The 20,401-nt window shown below is 36.5% G+C and overlaps 2 protein-coding genes across 2 annotated transcripts; both read left to right on the forward strand.

The window, feature by feature from the left end:
* Positions 1-2,159: 2,159 nt before the first annotated feature.
* LOC120084769 lies at positions 2,160-2,480 on the forward strand. The gene has a single exon (XM_039040591.1). It carries the CDS (start codon positions 2,160-2,162, stop codon positions 2,478-2,480), a length of 321 nt encoding a protein of 106 aa, XP_038896519.1.
* A 13,554-nt stretch (positions 2,481-16,034) lies between these two features.
* Positions 16,035-16,796, forward strand: LOC120084770. The gene has a single exon (XM_039040592.1). The coding sequence runs from the start codon at positions 16,035-16,037 to the stop codon at positions 16,794-16,796; it is 762 nt and encodes a 253-aa protein (XP_038896520.1).
* Positions 16,797-20,401: the final 3,605 nt, after the last annotated feature.

Consider the following 20,401-nt stretch of genomic DNA (forward strand, 5'->3'; position numbering starts at 1 on the left):
GAATGAAAAGAGTTTTTGTAATTTTGAAAATTGGTTTTCATATTTGGGCTGGAAAAATCACAACTTTGAGAAAAAGAGTAAAACCCAAACCTACCCAAATTCCATCTTATTTTCCATCTCTTTTCTCTCTCTCGGTTTTCTTCATCCACCGAGTCCCACAACTCGGTTCTGAGTCCAGAGCATAGTAGATCAACTCTAGTGGTGGTCCAAAAGAGTTCGAGTCGAGATTCAACGAGGAGAAGCAGCTTTCGGGAGCTTCAAAGATAGCATCTCTACACTTTTAATTCACTGTTTTTCCTTCATAATGCATGCTTATTTCCTTTAATTTAAGAGCAATTAGAGTGTAATTAGATCCTAATTCCACTGCGTATGTCTCGAGTTCTATTAGGAAGACACTACATGATCATGTACCTCTGCTCGACACAAGATGATTGTGCTAGACGATAGACATCAGTACTACACGGCCTTAGCGAGATTTTGAGCATGGATCGAGAGTAACCGGTTCGACCGATTTTCTCGAGGTCCTATTCGATTCAGTCTCAAAAGGTTTTTGGCTGGTCCGGTTCAGACTTTTCCAGTCCTGCTCAAGTGGTTTGGGTTCGGTTTGGAGCGGTTCGAGCAGTTCAGGAGCGGATTTGAAGATTTTTTGTAATAATTAGGTTTTATTTGCTTGTTTATGCCAAAACTAAGACCATATCAGTTTGTGTTTAATTGTTTATGTATGTGATGTATGTAATAACGAAATAAATCATGTATAAGCATACAGTATGCCATGTAGATTTAAAACCCCACCATAGGAAGCATGTTACATGCGTTGAAAGTATGTTATAAAATATTATATTACATAGTATGCATGTTAGGGTTTCTTTTATTTAATATAATTGTTATATTAGATCTTGAATGTCTTTGTTGTATGTTGTGGATGTTTAGCAGGTCTAAAATTTTGTAAGTTGTTATAAAATTGGGTTAGACGTTTAAAATCCATAACGAAGAACAACTGCATACTCACTTAGGTTAAAACTAGTTTAAATCGTTAAATAGATTTTTACCTTATAAAATTTGGTTACAAACTCAAATCGGTTCATAAACCTGTCTAAGGCTGGGGGTACTTAAGTTGATGGTTTACAAAACACCTCCTACCTAGGGATTATGACCAAAAAATTGAGTGTTGTTAACTGATTTTATGAGCTTGCGTAAGTAGTGTGAGATTTAAAAATGGTTTAAACACTTAGACATCGTAGGATTATATCCAAATATAATTGTTATACTTGGATAAAAATGATATAGACTTAGGTTGTTTAAATTTAGTCATTTTGTACATAAGTAAATACCCAAACATATAGAACACTTCAGTGGGAGATTAACAATATATTCGATATATAGTTATTAGCTCCCACGTCCTCAAGAGTTCACACTGTGAGATCCATGCTCGGCTTCGTGTCGCTTTTACCGCGATTGCTCAATTTGGAAAGTGTTTGCATAGGTCAATAACAAGGTGAATGAGGGAAGTAGTTCATAGTAAATGGGTGAAGGAAATGTGTCAACATTGTCCTACAGTCTCCTCTATTAGTTTGAACCGTAAGATTCCTATCTTATGCCTGCTGTCGTTTTTAGGCGGCACTAGCTAGTCGTTAACCATGACGATCCCCTCGGAGGGTTGTAACATAGGATTCGAAACAACCTAGGTTTCAGTAAAATGAATAGGGTCTTATAGTTTCGTCTTGGGTATTGTCTTCTATTTCGGGGGCATATTCATACCGTTATATAAGATCTGAAAATGGCGGGTCACACTTACAAGAATTACTAATTGTTAGTAAAGATCTTGACCGAAAACGATAACCAAAAGAAATATAGGAGTAAAGAGTTATTCTAATATAATATTTGGTCAAGAATTGTCTTGCTTTAGTGAAAGAATTCTTGACTGCCCCCCGGTAGTAATTTTTCTAAATCACTAAAGTATCATTGCAAATAAATAAAGATTTATTGGGTACTTTATTTATTTATTTTTGCTAAAATTGGATTTAGATGCATAAAAATTTAATAGAATTTGTTTAAATTGTTTCAGTAATGTCGAATCAATAATATAATTGCTAGCTTCCGATAAATTTAACGGTAAAGGATATTCAAACTGAAAATCCAACATCAATACAATATTAGTTATGGTTGATTTGAGGTTTGTGTTGACGGAGGATAGTTCTCCTGTTCCCAGTACAACAGCGAACCAAAATGTTCGGGACATCTATGATAGGTGTGTAAGGGCTAATGAGAAAGCTCAGGCCTACATCTTAGTAAGTATATCTGATATACTTAATAAGAAACATGAGGTTATGCCCACCGCCCATGAGATAATGACGTCGCTTCAGGAGATGTTCGGGCAACCGTCATCCTCTGTTCGACATGAAGTCATTAAGTATGTTTACGTTACTCCCATGAAAGATGGAACCAACGTTAGAGAACATCGATATGATGGTCCATTTTAATGTTGTTGAGGCTCATGGGACGATGATAGATGAAACGAATCAAGTAAGTATGATATTGGAATCTCTCCCGGAGAGTTATCTGCCATTCAGAACCAATGCTGTTATGAAAAAAATTACTTATCTGACCATGTTGTTGAACAAGTTACTGACATATCAGTTTATGATGAAACTGAAGGAGAAAGAAATAAATATTATTTCTAAACCTAAGAAGTTTTTTAAAGGGTTTACATCTAGAATGAAACCTACTGATAATAAGAAGTTTTCTTCTTCTTCTTTGAAAGACAAATCCGTACAAATGAAGAAGAAAGGAAAAGGGAAAAAGAAAACCATTGCTAAGAAAAACAAAAACAAAACTCCCAAAGAAAAATGTTTCCATTGTAGAGAAGATGGGCACTAGAAGCGTAACTGCCCAAAGTATTTGACTGAAGAGAAAACAGAAAAGGAGAAACAAGGTAAATTCGATTTACTAGTAGTTGAAACATGTCTAGTGGAGAATACTCACCTTATCTGGATATTGGATTCAGGCGCCGCTAATCATGTTTGCACTTTTCTACAGGAAACTAGTTCTTGGAGAGAACTTTCTAAACAGAAAATAACTTTGAAGGTGGGAATGGGTGAAGTCATTTCAGCTCATGTAGTGGGAGATGTCAATTTATATTTTGGAGAGTCTTATATCTTACTTAGGAATGTATATTATGTACCTAAGATGAAAAGAAATTTGATCTCCATTTTCTGTCTGCTAGAAAATATGTACAGAATATCTTTTGAATCTAATGAAGTGTTTGTGTTATTCAAGGTGTTCATATTTGCTCTGCAAGATTCGAAAATAACTTGTACATATTAAAACCAACTAAAGTAAAGATCATTCTAAATATAGAGATGTTTAAAATGGATGAGATTCAAAATAAAAACGAAAAATTCTCTTAACGCCTATCTTTGGCACCTCAGACTTGATCACATTAATCTCAACAGGATTGAGAGATTGGTAAAAAGCGGTCATCTAAATCAGTTAGAAGATAATTCTTTACCTCTATGTGAATCATGTCTTGAGGGAAAAATGACAAAAAAGATCTTTTTTCTGACAAAGGTCTTCATGCCAAACAGTCTCTCAAACTTATACATTTAGACCTATGTGGTCCGATGAATATAAAAGCTCGAGGAGGCTATTAGTATTTCGTCAGTTTTATTAATGATTACTCTAGTATGGCTACATTTACTTAATCAGTCATAAGTCTGAAACTCTTAAAAAGTTCAAAGAATTTAAGGCTGAGATAGAAAATTTGTCAAGTAAAAGAATCAAAACATTTTGATCTGATCGAGGTGGTAAGTATATAGATTTACAATTCCAAAATTATCTAGTAGATCATGGAATTCAATCCCAGCTCACAGCACCTGGAACACCACAACAAAATGGTGTTGCAGAAAGGAGAAATCAAACCTTGTTAGACATAGTCCGATCAATGATGAGTTATGCTCAGTTACCTTAATCCTTTTGGGGGTATGCAGTACAGACTGCAGTATTTATTCAAACGTTGTTCCTTCAAAAAGTGTTTCAGAAACACCATATGAATTATGGAAAGGATACAAAACTAGTTTACGTCATTTTCGGATCTAGGGTTGTCCAACACATGTGTTGGTACAAAATCCTAAGAAATTGGAAACACGTTCGAAACTATGCCTTTTTGTAGGATACTCCAAAGAAACAAAAGGAGGATTGTTCTATGATCCCCAAGAAGATAAAGTATTTGTATCGAAAAGCGCTACATTCTTAGAAGAAGATCATATAAAAAAATATTAACTACCTTGCAATAAACTAATATTGCAAGAAATGACCAAAGATGCTATAGAAACATCAACAAGAGGTGTTGATCAAGTTGGTTCATCAACAACTGTTGTTATCCCGTCACGTCAATCCCAAAGGTTAAGGATGCCTCGATGTAGTGGGAAGGTTACTCAACAACCTGAACACTATATGGATTTAACAGAAACTAAAAACATCATAGAGGATGATGGTTTAGATGATCCATTAACCTTTAAAAAGGCAATGGAAGATGTTGATAGGAAATAGTGGATAAAAGTCATGGACGTTGAAATGAAGTTTATGTACTTTAACTCTGTCTGGGAACTTATAGATCAACCACGTGGGGTTACACCTATAGGTTTTAAATGGATCTATAAGAGGAAACAAAACGAAACTGGCAAGGTGCAAACCTATAAAGCCAGACTCGTGGTAAAAGTTTTTACCCAAAGAGAAGAAGTTGATTATGAAGAAACATTTTCTCCTGTTGCCATGATAAAGTCAATAAGAATAATTCTTTCCATTTCCACATATTATGACTATGAAATATGGCAAATGGATGTTAAGACAACTTTTCTAAACGACTATCTTGATGAAAATATTTTTATGACTCAACTAGAAGGGTTCATAGGAAAAGGACAGGAACAAAAAGTCTGTAAGCTTAAATGATCCATTTATGGATTGCAAGCATCAAAATCCTGGAATATAAGATTTGATACTGCGATCAAATCTTATGGCTTTGAATAGAATGTTGACGAACCTTGTGTATACAAGAAGATAGCCAACAAGACTGTAGCACTCTTAGTTCTTTATGTTGATGATATCTTGCTCATTGGGAATGAGACAAGTTTCCTTGCTGATGTAAAGAGATGGTTAGCAACACAATTCCAAATGAAATATTGGGTGATGCTCAATAGTTCTAGGAATACAGATCTTTCGAAATCGAAAGAATAGAACTCTAGCACTATCTCAAGCATCTTATATTGACAAGATGTTGTCAAAATATAATATGCAAAATTCCAAAATAGGTATGTTACCATTTAGACATGGAATTCATTTGTCAAAGGAATAGTGTCCTAAGACACCTCAAGATGTTGAGAAAATGACAAGAATTCCATACGCCTCTGCAGTTGGGAGTTTGATGTACACAATGTTATGTACACACCCTGACATATGCTTTGCAGTTGGAGTTGTCAGCAGATTCCAATCCAATCCTGGACACAGTCATTGGACTACTGTAAAAAATATCCTCAAGTATCTAAGGAGAACGAGAGACTATATGCTTGTGTATGGACCTAAGGATTTGATCCTTATAGGACACACTGATTCTAATTTTCAGACTGACATAGATTTCAGGAAATCTACTTCAGGATCAATTTTCACTCTCAATAGAGGAGCTATAGTTTGGAGAAGCATTAAGCAAAGTTGTATCGCTGACTCAACAATGAAAGCAGAATATGTGGCTGCATGTGAAAATGCTAAAGATGCAGTATGGCTACGCAAATTCTTGGTTAATTTGGAAGTAGTTCTAGATATGCACCTACCTATCACACTGTATTGTGACAATAGTGGTGTTGTTGCCAACTCGAAAGAACCAAGGAGTCACAAATGTGGAAAACATATTGAGAAAAAGTACTATCTCATCAAAGAGATTGTACACCGAGGAGATGTGATCGTCATAAAGATAGCCTCTGAAGACAATATTGCTGATCCATTTACAAAGGCCCTCTCGGCTAAAGTGTTCGAGGGCCACCTGGTTGGACTAAGACTTCGAGTAGTATAATCTAGGCAAGTGGGAGAATATCTATGGTATTAAAGATGCCCTAGTTTATTGTATTTTTCCTTTATGTTTCTCAACATTATATTGTATATATTTGTTCTACTGGAGTTTTAGTCCAGGTGGAAGATTGTTGGGAATGTCCTAGAACTCGCAGTTTGTGTTAAACATTCTATTTATCAATAATATATTATTGAGTAATTTATTCAATAAAGTTGTTGATTTTTCATTCTATTATGAAAATCCAATAAACATATCCATGGCTACAGTGTGAATACTTTAACTTTATGTGATGACATAAACAGGATCAAGCTAATAGTATATAGCCTAAATGGTCTAATAAGTATATGGATGAAATAGGGTATCTCATCCTGGTACCACTATTGGATGCGCCCATTTTGTAGGTAATACAAATGATGTGATCCATAGATCATTCATGTAGAGACATGTGAGTGGAAGCATCTTATGCAATGAGTTTACATATAGACTGGACCACGAAAATAGTCATTTTTCTTTATAACGACCGTTTACTGTTAAAACTAACTATTTCATTATTAAGAAACCTCGGATAACTCGATCTTAATCTTGAACTAGCTATGTACTCCTATTTTTTCGGGATTATTATTTGATCTGCATGGGTGAGAGTAGTCCAACAACACTGCTCAATAAGCCTTCCATTTTGGGGATAAGACCGAATGAATAGCTGGGGACATAGCCCTGCAAGATGGAATTCGCTCCTACCCGATTTAGGGTTAGCAGATAGGTTGTTCTCTTAAGTACTGATTCCAAGTCTTGAACAATCAGGACCTTGTCTTCTCATGATAGAGAAAAGACTTGATTCATAGGTATTATGAATAAAAAAGTTGTTCATTAGAGGGTCAGTAGGAACTTAAGGAGCGAGATGTATTCACAGAGGTAAAACGGTGATCTTGACCCAATTGTGATTACGAACGACCTGTGAAGGATCGACTTACTGATCATGGTTATATCAAGTGGACATAATATATCTACAGTGAGGGGAGTTCAACTATGGAGTTTAATGGAGTGACCCATTAGTTAATGAATGGGAGTTAATTCGGTATAATGAGTTTTGTATTATGAATAAAAAATTGTTCATTATAGCCAATTAATCTCGAATCGTTGAAGCCCATGATCTGTAGGTTCGCGAGATCCCTCTACTAGTTCGTAAATGGATTAGCTTTAGAATAGCATAATAATTTAATTTGAAACATTCAAATTAGAACTAAATGGAATATGATAATTTATATTTAAATATGATTTAAATATATGAAGGTGGATTTGTGTAAAATTAATTTAATATTTGATATTAAATTAATTAGAATTAATTGAATTATTTAAATAATTATTTATNATTTGTGTAAAATTAATTTAATATTTGATATTAAATTAATTAGAATTAATTGAATTATTTAAATAATTATTTATTAAATTTTATTATAAAAATAATTTATGAAATTAATTTTAAAAAATTAATAATGTTTTCAATTCCTAAAACCAAATTAAATTTTTAATCATTTGATGAAAATTTGAAAAATTGGAAAATTTACACAAGATGGAAAAATGATTTTTTCCATTATCATCTTCAACTAACTCACACAAAACCCATGTACATTTGCTTCAATAATTCCAAGCATGAGCTGCATCTCATGCAACCATCTTCTTTGCATGATAGCGTACAATAAATAAAGAAGATTGGAGTGGAATTGAGTCATGCATTCGAAGATTTTTTACAGAAAAATTTAAGTTAAAGGATTGTTCTTCAAGTGGGTTGTAGTAGTGAGTTTCTCTCCAAGTTTCCTTTTGTTCAAGTTGTTCTTAATGAATTAGAGAATCAAGATCTTGAAGAATTCTACAAAGGTATGACTTCAAAACCTCTTATGTTAGATGAGCATGCTTTAGTTACTGCCAAAATTAATGAATTAGAGTTCTTATTGAATCTTGTTACTTCCGCTGCATGCTAATTGATGACTGAAAATTAGGCGAACGCAATATGCGATGCATGTCTTAGGTTATGCGTTGGTTTTCATGCGTTGGAATGGGAAATATGCGTTGATCTCATATACAATGACCATGCATTCCTGTCACAAGTTTTCTTACACTTTCGCCAAGTATAATGAGAACACAAGTTTCTCGGGTAATCTGAGGTCGAACTCAGAGACTTGTAGCTAAAGGGTATGCGGTGATGTGTTTGTGGCAGATAAATAAAAGAATGATGGGGGTGATAAGCTAGCACTACTCCTACTCCTAACTAACAGACAAAGCAGTGGAAGTATGAATGAGAGGTAGAGACACGACAACTGTTGACACGTAGTAAAATGCCTAGAAAAATAGATAAAATGTGAGGAAGTCTTCACTGCAACACTAAGCTTGACTGTAAGAGCAACCCCAGCCAACGCAAACTTATGTGATCATGCCACACTCGATGTAGATGCACGTGATGTGTAATAGCAAACGGAACTTATTCCTAAGTCTCCATTCTTGCTTATGCGATCTTAATCTAGCTCTCTTGAGCCTCGATTCTAACCTAGCTCTCTCAAGTCTTAAGTTCTTTCTTTAGACTCTCTCTCGAGTAGCTCTAAAGGGGTGATGGACGCATACATAAGATAAGGTAATCACATAAGTCTGGTCCCTAGTGAACACTTGCTTACATTGCTTAATGCGACCAACCACTTACCCTCCTGGGCAGTTAGTTGCTGCTGATTCTACTCATAGACAAGCATTGCATCCACTTATAGACAAGCGTTGTTACAGCTTCACACTAAGCAAATAAGGTTTTCTCACAACACTCATGCAACGCTCACCTTCTGGTGGTTTGCTACATGCTTCATATCCCTAATCCGCATGATTAAGTATGTGATACTCTAGCAATCTTATTCAGTGATGCAATGAAAGTAAAGGATACTAAGTAAATGAAGATGGAAATGGAATCGAAGGAAATATAGAAATGCATTGATCACAAAATGTATTCATTCCTTAAGTCAAAATGTAATATAATACAAGGAAAGAAGAGAAATGGAAGGCCAGCTGGAAGCAATGTCTTGCTTCCAGCAAATGTGTATCAAGGCTGCCGGTGGTGCCATGGACGGGCGATGGAGTAGACTCTCTTGAGCTCTAACTCCGGCGAAGGCTCCGGTCGTCACTCGGAATTGTTGAAAGAGATGAAGAACTCTCAAGCTATCTTCTCATGCTTTGGTCTGGATCACAAGGATCCGCCCTAAGGCAGAAAACCTTGGATAAATTGAAATTATGCGCAACGGCGTCTATTTATAGAGCTTGATCACTAATAACATTAATGGACCTGCTCTGAATCTGACACTCGCGGCGCGATGGTTCTTTTCTGAATCTTTGCTGCTAACGACATGGTAGGTGAAATGTCAACATCATCTTTTGATAATCCCAATGTATATGTTCATACTTGCATTCCACCAACCTTGCGTTTTCCCTTCTATTATGGTTATTATTATGTAGCTGCAACCTCTATGTGATGACCACATTCGCTTGATGGCTGCAACTTCTATGCGATGGACGTATTCGCTCAACAGCCGCAACACCCATACGACTGACGTATGCGATCACCACATGCGATTAATGGATGCAATATTCATGCATCGAACATATGCGTTCGCCTCTGCGATGGAGAGATTCCCCGCATGCGGTCATCTTTGCGATAACCTGGCTTCCACGCATGCGATTGCTTTCTGTGATTGCTACAAAAATAAACAATTGAATGCATAATAACGCATAATAGTGGGTTAGCCGAAATTCTTAATGCCGATAGACGCAAATTCGTTTTCTCATGAATTCCTAATATAATCGCCACATATTCTACTTAACAACCCTCATAATTCTAAATAAAAGGCCTATAATGACGTGCATTTCTGGCTGTCATTACTGATATACTCTTACAGTAACTCCGTTGACTAGTTAGGTTTCTATTTCACTAGGATGACCTAGGCAATTTAGTCTCAATCCTGAGTGAATTATAGACTCCTGTTCACGAGGGATTGTCCTTTGATTTGTATGGGTGAGAGTGGCCAGTTTGCTAACTTAATAAGCCTACTATTTTTGGGACAAAACCGAGTGGGAAGCTGGGAACATAATTTAATGAGATGGAATTCACTCATTCCCGACTTTAGGGTAAGTAGATTAGTGTTCCCTTAAGTGGAGTCTCTGGGACTTGAACAAAGGGTCCTACCCTCTCACTGACCCGAGAAGGTTTCTGTCTAATGGTTGGACCATAAACAGGTTATTTATTAGAGGAGCACTGGTACTTAAGAAACAGAAGTAACTCAAGAGTAAAATGGTAATTTGATCCAGTTGGTGTTATGAACACTCGTGAAGTTTTAACTTACTATCATTGGTCAATATCCATGGACACAAACATATATCTACAGTGAGAAGAGTGCAACTATGGGTCTATAGTGGAGTGTACCTACATTTAACGAATATTGATTAATTTAATTAATGAGTTTAGCCAATTAATCTCATATCATTGGTGCTTCTGATCTGTAGATTCATTAGGTCCCATTGGTAGCTCATAAAGGATATTGAGGTAACTAAAGTAATTTGAAATGTTCAAATTTACTAAGGGATATAATATAATGTATGGTGATACATTATAATATAAAGTTTATATTTTAATTAAACTTTGTAATATAAATTTATTTTGAATTTGATTCAAAAATTAATTTATAGGAGAATTAAATATTTGAAGGAGTTCAAATCTTAAATTTAATATGAATAGAATTCATATTAAAAATATAGGTTAAAATTAATATACACTAGATGTACATTAAAACTATAGGTAATATGAAAGAAAACATAATTGAATATGATTCAATTATAAGATTAAATTAAATATGTGATATTTAATTTAATGATTAATTAATTGAATAATTGATTAATTATTTAATTAAATTAATTGAATTAAAACTAAAGGTTATGAGAGAGGGATGTATTAGAAATATGATTCTAATGCACATCTAATTAAATATGAAATATTTAATTATTATTAATTAATTTGATTAATTAATAATTATTTGATTTATTTTAATAAATTAAATTTTGATTTAATTTAATTTTTAAATTAAATGAATTTATTGTTATTTAATTAAATAAATTAAATTTGCTTAAATTTATTGGTTAAATAAATTTGTTGTAACTAACTCCCCAATGTGGAGAAATATGGGAGTGGGAGAGATCTTCTCCTAACTTTCTTCTCTCTATTAAGTTCCATCACAGAAGAAAAGTGATAGGCAAAATTTCTCTCTTGGCTTCTGCTTTTACTGAGATTTTTTTAGATTTATTCCCTCTAACCTCCTTCTATCTCATTAGCCCAAGGAGAATACTGGTGGAACTGTTCACTTGATTTGCAGTAGAGGAATCAAGATTGTAGATCCAAAAGTCGATGAAGGCTCTTTTATTTCTTTTGTTAATTTGTTATTAAAAATCTAAAAATCCACTGCGCTTGGGATTTCAACCTAGCAATTAGTTCATATCATGAAATTTACAGTCCAATCAGTTTAGAATATGCAGTCCAATCAATCCAAAATAAACAGTCCAATCACTCCAGATTAGACAGTCTAGACAGTCCAATCATAATTATGCGGAAGGAAACGACTAGTTCGAAAGCGAATCAGTAGAAAGTCACTTACCTCAAGTCTTAGTTCAACATAGTTCAATCAACCTTAACCTGTGTTTGCCCACAAGATCATGAAACTAAATCCTAAGTCATAAACCAAGATTAGGATTTTCGCCTAAGGCCAAAATTCCCAATCGCCCAATTACACCAAAATTACAATTCCAGGGCCCAATCACTTACCCAAAATATGTTGGAATTGGTCTCAAAATTGGTAGACAACACCTCAATAACCTTCCATTATGGATTCAAATCTTAACAAAACTGATTTCGAACCACCTCGACGTCCTCCAACCCTCGATTTCAACCTCAAAAATTGGAAAAAAAAACAAAATTATTAGACTAATATTTCAATGGGTGACCAGGATTTACAAGAAAACCACCGATATTCACCACATCCTTAACAAATCCAAGAAAATTTCACAAAATGACCCAAAACCTAAAAACTTTTCTACCAATGACCTCTTTCTAAAAACTTTTCTAGTACTGACCTTTTCCCTATGCGAAATATCAAAACTACCCCTAATTTTTAAAAAGCCTTCATACCGCCACATTTTTCTTCTTCCTTCTACGATTTCCTCAACCCTTCATTCAATGTGCATTCAATACACCACCAACATTCTAAAAAATTTATTCCCAACTAATATTCTGAAGAGAATGGAACGTCTCTCTCATTATTCACTTTCTGTCCTCGAACGTCTCTCTCATCTCGTAGCTTTCTCTAAGATTTCCTTAGCCCTTCGGATTCTCTGGTAGCTTTCTCTCGTAGCTTTCATCGTTGGATTTTGTCCACATTTCTTCTTCCTTCAACGGTTTCTTCAGCCCTTCATTTAATGTACGATTTTTTCTCTCAGATCGCTTTCATAATAAGTGTCGTTTAGTAAATTATAAACGATCATGTAGTAATTTATACATGATCGTTTAGTAAATTATAAACGACCGTTTAGTAATTTATACATGATCGTTTAGTAATATATGCAATGAGTAGTAATTACACACCATCGTTTAGTAAAATATAAACGATCGTTTAGTAATCTCTATGTGATCATTTAGTAAATTATAAACGATCGTTTAGTAATTATAAACGATTGTTTACTAATTTACTATGCAATCGTTCAGTAAATTACTATGCGATTGTTCAGTAATTTACTATGCGATCGTTCAGTAAATTACTATGCGATCGTTCAATAAATTACTATGCGATCGTTTATACACGATCGTTTAGTAATTTATACACAACCACTATGCTCCCATACAATATCACCCTAAGAAACATTAATGTTCAAACATTATGTGCAAAGTGGTTTACAGTTGAATGTGTGCTTACTGCTTACGCTGAACCAATCTTCCCAGTTGGACACAGTCAAGAATGGGTTGGAGAATATGTAATTTTAGCACAAATTTATCTAAACGTTCGCTTAGTTATTTATTTGCTTAGTTAAATGTACAACACCAATTTTATTCTACAAATTTAGCACAAATTTATCTAAACGAAAACTAAACGATTGCGTAACAGTTAGCTAAATGATCGCTTAACAAAACCTAAACGATTGCTTAGTATTATCTAAACGATCGCATAATAAAACCTAAGTGATCACTTAGTATTAGCCAAACGATTGCTTTATACATTAGTACACGATCGCGTAATGGATATCTAAACGATCGCGTAACAGTTAGCTAAACGATCGCTTGGTATTATCTAAACAATCGTTTAACAAAACCTAAGCGATCGCTTAGTATTAACCAAATGATCGCTTTATAAATTAGTACACAATCGCATAATGGATATCTAAACGATCGCTTAGTATTAGCTAACGATTGCTTAGTATTAGCTAAACGATCGCTTAGTATTATCTAAACGATCGCTTAGTATTAACCAAACGATCACATAATGGATATCTAAACGATTGCAAAACAGTTAGCTAAACGATAGCTTAGTATTCTCTAAACGATCGTTTAATAAAAACTATAGTGCATAGCTAGACGATCGCTTAGTATTCTCTACAAGATCGCTTAATAAAACTATAGTGGATAGTAAACGATCGCTTAGTAATATCTATACGATCTATCCGATCGCTTAGTAATATCTAAATGCTCGCTTAAAATATTCGTAGAGACGCGTTCATTATGCAGTCTGAAGACTTTTTAAAAACTGGGGGTAATTTTGAAATTTCGCATGAGAAAAGGTCAACGGTAGAAAAGTTTTTAGAAAGAGGTCCTTGGTAGAAAATTTTTTGGGTTTTGGGTCATTTCGTGAAATTTTCCACAAATCCCGACAAAAAACCCAAGAAACGACAGTGCAGAGTGGTGAACAGTGCAGCGTCGGCGACTGATTAGCAGGAGACGCTGGTGATTGGAAATGCGAGCTGGCACTGAAGAAACAGATAGCAACATGGTTCTTGAAGCTATGCAAAGAAGAGGTGATGCGGACCGCTGGTGAGACGGTGCGACTCGATCACAGCGGACCTGGCAATGCTGGGTCTCGGTGGGATGCGCTAGGGCTGGGGAGTGTCAGTGACGGCTGGAGGGTGGAGAAGTAGTGAACGAGTGCTGATAGAGGAACAGCGAATGGGCTTCGATGGGTTGAGGGTTTCGGCTACATTCGTCCCTAACAGGCATGGGCTTTACCACAGGGCAAACATCCAGGCATTTCATTATATTCAAGTGCTTCAACTATGGAGTACATCACCTGATTTTCTAATTGGATCTCGATATGTGGGTATTGTGTATTTCAGCCGCTACTCACGGGAAAATTGTACGGATGACCCAATTTTAGGGTTCAAAATGTCAAATGACCCCTTTTGTAAAAATAATGTCAATTGACCCTCTGCTTACGTCATCATGGGATGAGATTACAAAACTTGCCCCTGATAACCCTCTCGCTCTTGCTTCGTTAATCTGGCTCTCGTTGTCTGTTCATCTTCCATCGTGATGTGATTGTTTGTCACTGTACGATTGATTTGACAATTTTCACGAAATCTGTCTACAACTTAAAATCGTTAACATACAGCAAAATTGTGTATTCTTTAAAATCTAAACTTCATTTGAACTGTCATTTTGTTGAACGGAGATTTATTGAACGAGGTTTTCCAGAGCTGAGTTTTTCGGAACCAAACGGAGTTTTCAGAACGGAACAGACTTTTCTTGAACTAGGTCTCATTGGTGTTTGTAGAAACGTGGTCTCAAAACAGGTATATATAAACATTGTAAAATAGCATAACGAAAAGGGTGTGAGAAAGAGGGACAAAGAGAAAGGTGGAGAAAACGACACTGAGCTTGAGCGACAGCAAGAGGCATGAGAGCGAGAGGCACGAGAGACGCGAGACCGAGAGCATGTGGGAACGACAACGAGAGAGATCCATGTGTATTACTATTTGCTTAATAAAAAATGTTATTTTGCTTTGTAGGATGACACGAAAGTATGTACTAATTCGATACGAAGGTCATTGGGATGAGAACCAAAATTTGTATGTTGGAGGCGAGCTAACAGGAAAAGTTGTGCCTATTACCTTGAAGTATGAAGAACTTAAAGCTCATATTTACAGGATTGCAAATGTAAGTTGCTCAGAGTTTGATGTTATTATGAGAGTTAAATATAAGCTTGACTTTGAAGTCCCTTCACAGTACATACGAAATGATGGTGATGTTTACTTCCTTCTTTGTCGGGATGATCTTTCTATAGTTCAACTATATGTAACACTAAAATCATACCACGATGAAAATGTGAATATGAATGATGATGGTATAGGTGTAGACAGACAATACGAGGCATCATATGAGCTTAATTAAGAAGAGGGTGATATTCCATTGTCTATGAACACTCAACCATCAACATTATCAATAGACAATGACAACATTTGTGCAGTGGACTTGGAAAGAGAAACTCAATGTAACAGACCTGTGCCTGGTAATGAGAGATCAGCAGGCTTGAATTTTTTGGATTGTGGTCCTTCAGAAGAGCGTGATCCTTTCATGGTCGATAATGAGAGATCAGTAGGATTAAATTCTATGGACTGTGGTCCTTCAAAGGTGCATAGACCTGTAGTGGCTGTTACTAAGAGATCAGGAGAAATGAATTCCATGTTTTCATGACGTAGAGAGAATTGATTATGCCTGGCACCTTTTCATCCGAAACAGATGTTGAAGTTGATCAAATTTTTTTGAGTAAGAGTGATTCAAAAATGAGATTGTTTATCTGTGCATAAACAATAATTTTGAATATAAGGTAAGGAAGTCAACTAAGTCTTTGTTTACTGTTATAAGTGGAGCCTTCGTGCGATTAAAATTCCAGGGTATGACATATTTAAGATCACGAAATATATGCGGTCACATACATGTTTTATTGGAATTTTAAATCATGACCATAGACAAGCAACGACAACGATTGTTGGTGAACTAATCAAAGACAAGTTTACAGGCATAGAACGTGTTTATAAACCTCATCACATCGTCGAGGTTATGAGGAAAGAGTACGACATAAACATAAGTTACGATAAGACATGGCGTACAAGGGAAACCGCTTATGCTCTCGCAAGGGGTACTCCAGAAGAGTCATACGCTGTTCTACATGCATATGGTGAAACGTTAAAGATGGAGAATCCAGGTACAAGGTTTGAAATCGAACTTGAAAGTGATGTCCATTTCAAGTACATGTTTATCGCATTAGGACCTTGTATTAGAGGTTTTTCAAGTTGTCGGCCTGTGATAATTGTTGATGGATCGCATCTGAAAGGAAAATACAAAGGGACCATGTTGGTCGGCGTCTCCATGGATGGCAACAACCAAGTTTACCCACTAGCATATGCCATAGTGGACAATGAAACTGATCGAGCTTGGAAGTGGTTTATGTCGAACTTGAAGTGTGCCATTGAAGAATCCCCTAACTTGGTGTTTGTGTCCGATCGAGCGGTATCTATTGGCAATGCCATTCGTGTAGTTTTTCCCACAACATTTCATGGATTGTGCACCTACCACCTAGAAAATAATATTCTTTCAAACTTTAAGGACAACACAATTGTTAGGATGTTCAAGGATGCAACCAGGGCATTTCGCATGTCAGAGTTCCAAGCACACTGGGACTAACTACGTACTTTTCGAAATGGTACAGTATCAAAATATTTGGAGGATATTGGTCTTGAAAGGTGGGCGTGTGTTTACTAAATAGAACGAAGATACGATAATATGACATCCAATAGTGTAGAGTGTTTCAATTCATTGACCAAAGAATATCGACAGTTGCCCATAATGTGCTTGTTGGAACACGTTCGAGGCCTCATCCAGTCATGGTTTTATGAATGGAGAAATTATTGGGCATCTCAAACGACATCACAGTCGGACTACTGTGAAAATCGATTAACAACTGAGTGTGACAAAGGCAGACGATATCGAGTTGAGCCGATTGATTGTTATAAGATTCATGTGTGAGACAATCGATTGGACGGTATTGTGAACCTCCATACAAAGGAATGCACATGCAAGAAATTTGACTCACTCGGTATCCCATGTTCGCATGCGATTGTGGCTGCGCGAGAACAAAACATCCTCATCCATGGTTTGTGTATATAGCGTTGACTCCCTCATGGCTGCTTATGCAGAGCCTGTAAATCCACTTGGTCACATATCTGAATGGAAGAGACCTCCAGGATATGTGGAAAAGCATATTGCACCTCCTAGAAAAATGGTACAGGTCGGGCGACGAAGAGTACAAAGAATACCATCAAGAGGAGAACAACGCAGACAAATAAAATGTGGTAGGTGTGGGAATTACGGGAATAATCAGCAAAATTGTAGTGAACCGCTGATGATCGAGCGACCTATTGATTCTAATACAAATGATTCAAATGTCGATCGATTGTGGTTGTCTATGTAATTGTCTATGTGCCACTTGTCTATTCACGAATCCTCAAAACTGTAACATTCTATGTGCCACTTTAATCCTCAAAACTGTAATTTTTTATGTGCCACTTGTCTATTCACAAATCTCTTCAAATATTAATGGCTATTCATGAACCATTCGGGAAACATCTCGCTCTCGCGAATCTCGCTCTCGCTAATCTCGCTATCGCTTGTAATCCCTTTTAAAATGTCTCGCTTATAAGTTTGATTACTAGAGTTTTTCTATTCATGAATCTCTTCAGATATCTCGCTCTCCCTTTTGTAAGTATAATTCAATTGTTGGCTATTCGTGAACCATTCTGGAAACATCTCGCTCTTGCGTATCTCGCTCTCGCTAATCTCACTCTCGCGCATCTCGCTCTCACTAATCTCGCTCTCGCGAATCTCGCTCTCGCATATCTCGCTCTCCCTTTTATAAGTGTAATTAATGATTATTGTTTACTTCTTCTAAGAGATTGTGTAGCGGAGCCCTGTGATCGTGTAGTAGTTAGTAAGCGATCGTGTTGTAATCTATAAGCGATCGTGTAGAGACTATAAATGATCGTCTAGTTTGTCTATTCATGAATCCCTTCAGATAAGTCGCTTATCTAAGTTTAATTTAACTTGTTGGCTATTCACGAATGAATCTTCTATATTCATGGTAGTTCTACACTAACAATTTAAATAACATGTTAGTAAAATTTCATCAATAATATACATAATATACATGTACGTCAATAATATGGAGTGTTTGTCCACAATTGACCTGCCAATTGCATCTTATAGTCAGTCATCTTATCTTGAGTTATTACAGATGGGGCACTACCAGTCACTAAATGTTTTAAGAATTTTACAACAAATATTCCACAATCTAACGACCCGTGTTGTGTATTCGTAGAGGTAGGTCGGGATATCTTCCAATGAGACGTTTCGATGTCCGGCTTTGAACATTTCAGGTCACAGTAGTGAAAAAGCAATGGTAGGGTGTAAGTCAAAGGTTCAAGGAAAGACTCCAGCTTCTTCTTCGATGTCATGGACGATAGTGAATCAAATACGAACAACCGACCTCTATTTAGATTGAATGCTATTAACATCCAATGCTGATAAATGTTTGTTGTCGTGTATACGAAGTCCACATCTGACCACTTGACATCAAATTTACACATAACATATTCCGGTAACGTCTCATCTGCCCATGCTATGGCAACATCCAAGGTCGACTTGTTCTTAATATGTTTGTAGACCCCATCTCGAGAATTTAGGTGATTCTACACAACGAAAAGAACATTAAAACACATAATAGTCAACCAACGTATTCCTATTCAAAAGTGCAGTAAATGGTTACCATTATTCCAATTGGCAGGATGGTGAAACGAGCCATACACATGTCTGGTCGCCTATAGAATTTATCGTTCATGAACTCAAAAAGGATATTTAGGGTCTGCATCCAGAACAAGATATACGTTAGGAGAGGGTTTATAACTGTATGTACTTGGTAAAAAGGACAAGGATCGTAATTTATGTCACACTCAACCCATGAACTTGGTTCAGTCAACTCGTGGAAAAAGGTTTTGGATAATGGCCGAACTGCATTTTCTCGAACCTCATTGTCCGTATTTTTATCGGCAATCCAGTTCACCATTTCCTTCAATATAGCCGCTGGAACCTCATGCTCCAAGGAGTATTGGATCGTCGCTTTAAACTATATCGTAGGTACCCTAGGGAGAGAGTACTTAATATTTGGACGATCCAAAGGAAGTTGAACCTTAACTTCCTTCTCTTTTGTTATTTTCTTTTTTGGTTCAACAAGAGGTGTGTACTTATCAATGGCCTTCCTCTTACGTGTTTTTTTTCTACTCTCACCCATAACCTACAAAAATATAACAAAATGCTGAACATGTTGAATAATAAATATGAAGAAAGAATTTTCGAATCACATAATGATCATACCTGTGAATCGAGATGTAGGGTGTTAGAGGAGGTCGTGATATTAAGTTGTACAGATGAAGGTAGAGGTGGGATCAGTGACTTAGGTGGAGGTGGGGTAGATGACTTAGGTGGAGGTGGTGTAGGTGACCTAGGTGGAGGTGGGGTAGGTGACCTACGTACAGTCGGGATGGGGGACATAGTGGCATCATGGCCTGTCTGTGGAGTGGGAGACCTCGTCGNTGGAGGTGGGGTAGGTGACCTACGTACAGTCGGGATGGGGGACATAGTGGCATCATGGCCTGTCTGTGGAGTGGGAGACCTCGTCGCCTCAAACATCATGGAACCTTTCATAGACTGTAATAGAGACAAAATAGTTGACAATTATGCTTTCATGTCTATCACGTCCGTCTCTAGGTTCGATACACGGGCATCCAAGCTCGATATTGACTTGTCAATGCTCCACAGGTACGCATATACACTAGGATCAACATTGCCTCCCTCCCTATGGACGGAATTCTCCGGGACAAAACACACCTCCTCAGACTCAGGACGTACGTCACCAAGCACCAGCACATTATGAAATATATCCTCATTGGGAGTGTAAGTAGGGTGGTGGATGTTTTGGTCCCCATCAGATTCGCCATCCTTCGCTCCACTTTCTGAATTAACCTACTGTTCACCTTCCCCACCTTCTGAACTATTATTATCTGAACTACTGTCACTATTTGAACTACTAGAGCTCCTTGAACTCTTGGTGTCGGAGTGTGCTTGTCTTACGACCCGTCTATCAATTGGGGTGTCCCAAAACTTCTTCTCAGCATCGGACATAACAAGACCCTCTTTGACTTTTGTCTGCATTAAGGAACCCAGTAAGATGGTTAGTG

Source organism: Benincasa hispida, chromosome 9 (assembly GCF_009727055.1).
Source record: "Benincasa hispida cultivar B227 chromosome 9, ASM972705v1, whole genome shotgun sequence".
Classification (NCBI taxonomy): Eukaryota; Viridiplantae; Streptophyta; class Magnoliopsida; order Cucurbitales; family Cucurbitaceae; genus Benincasa; species Benincasa hispida.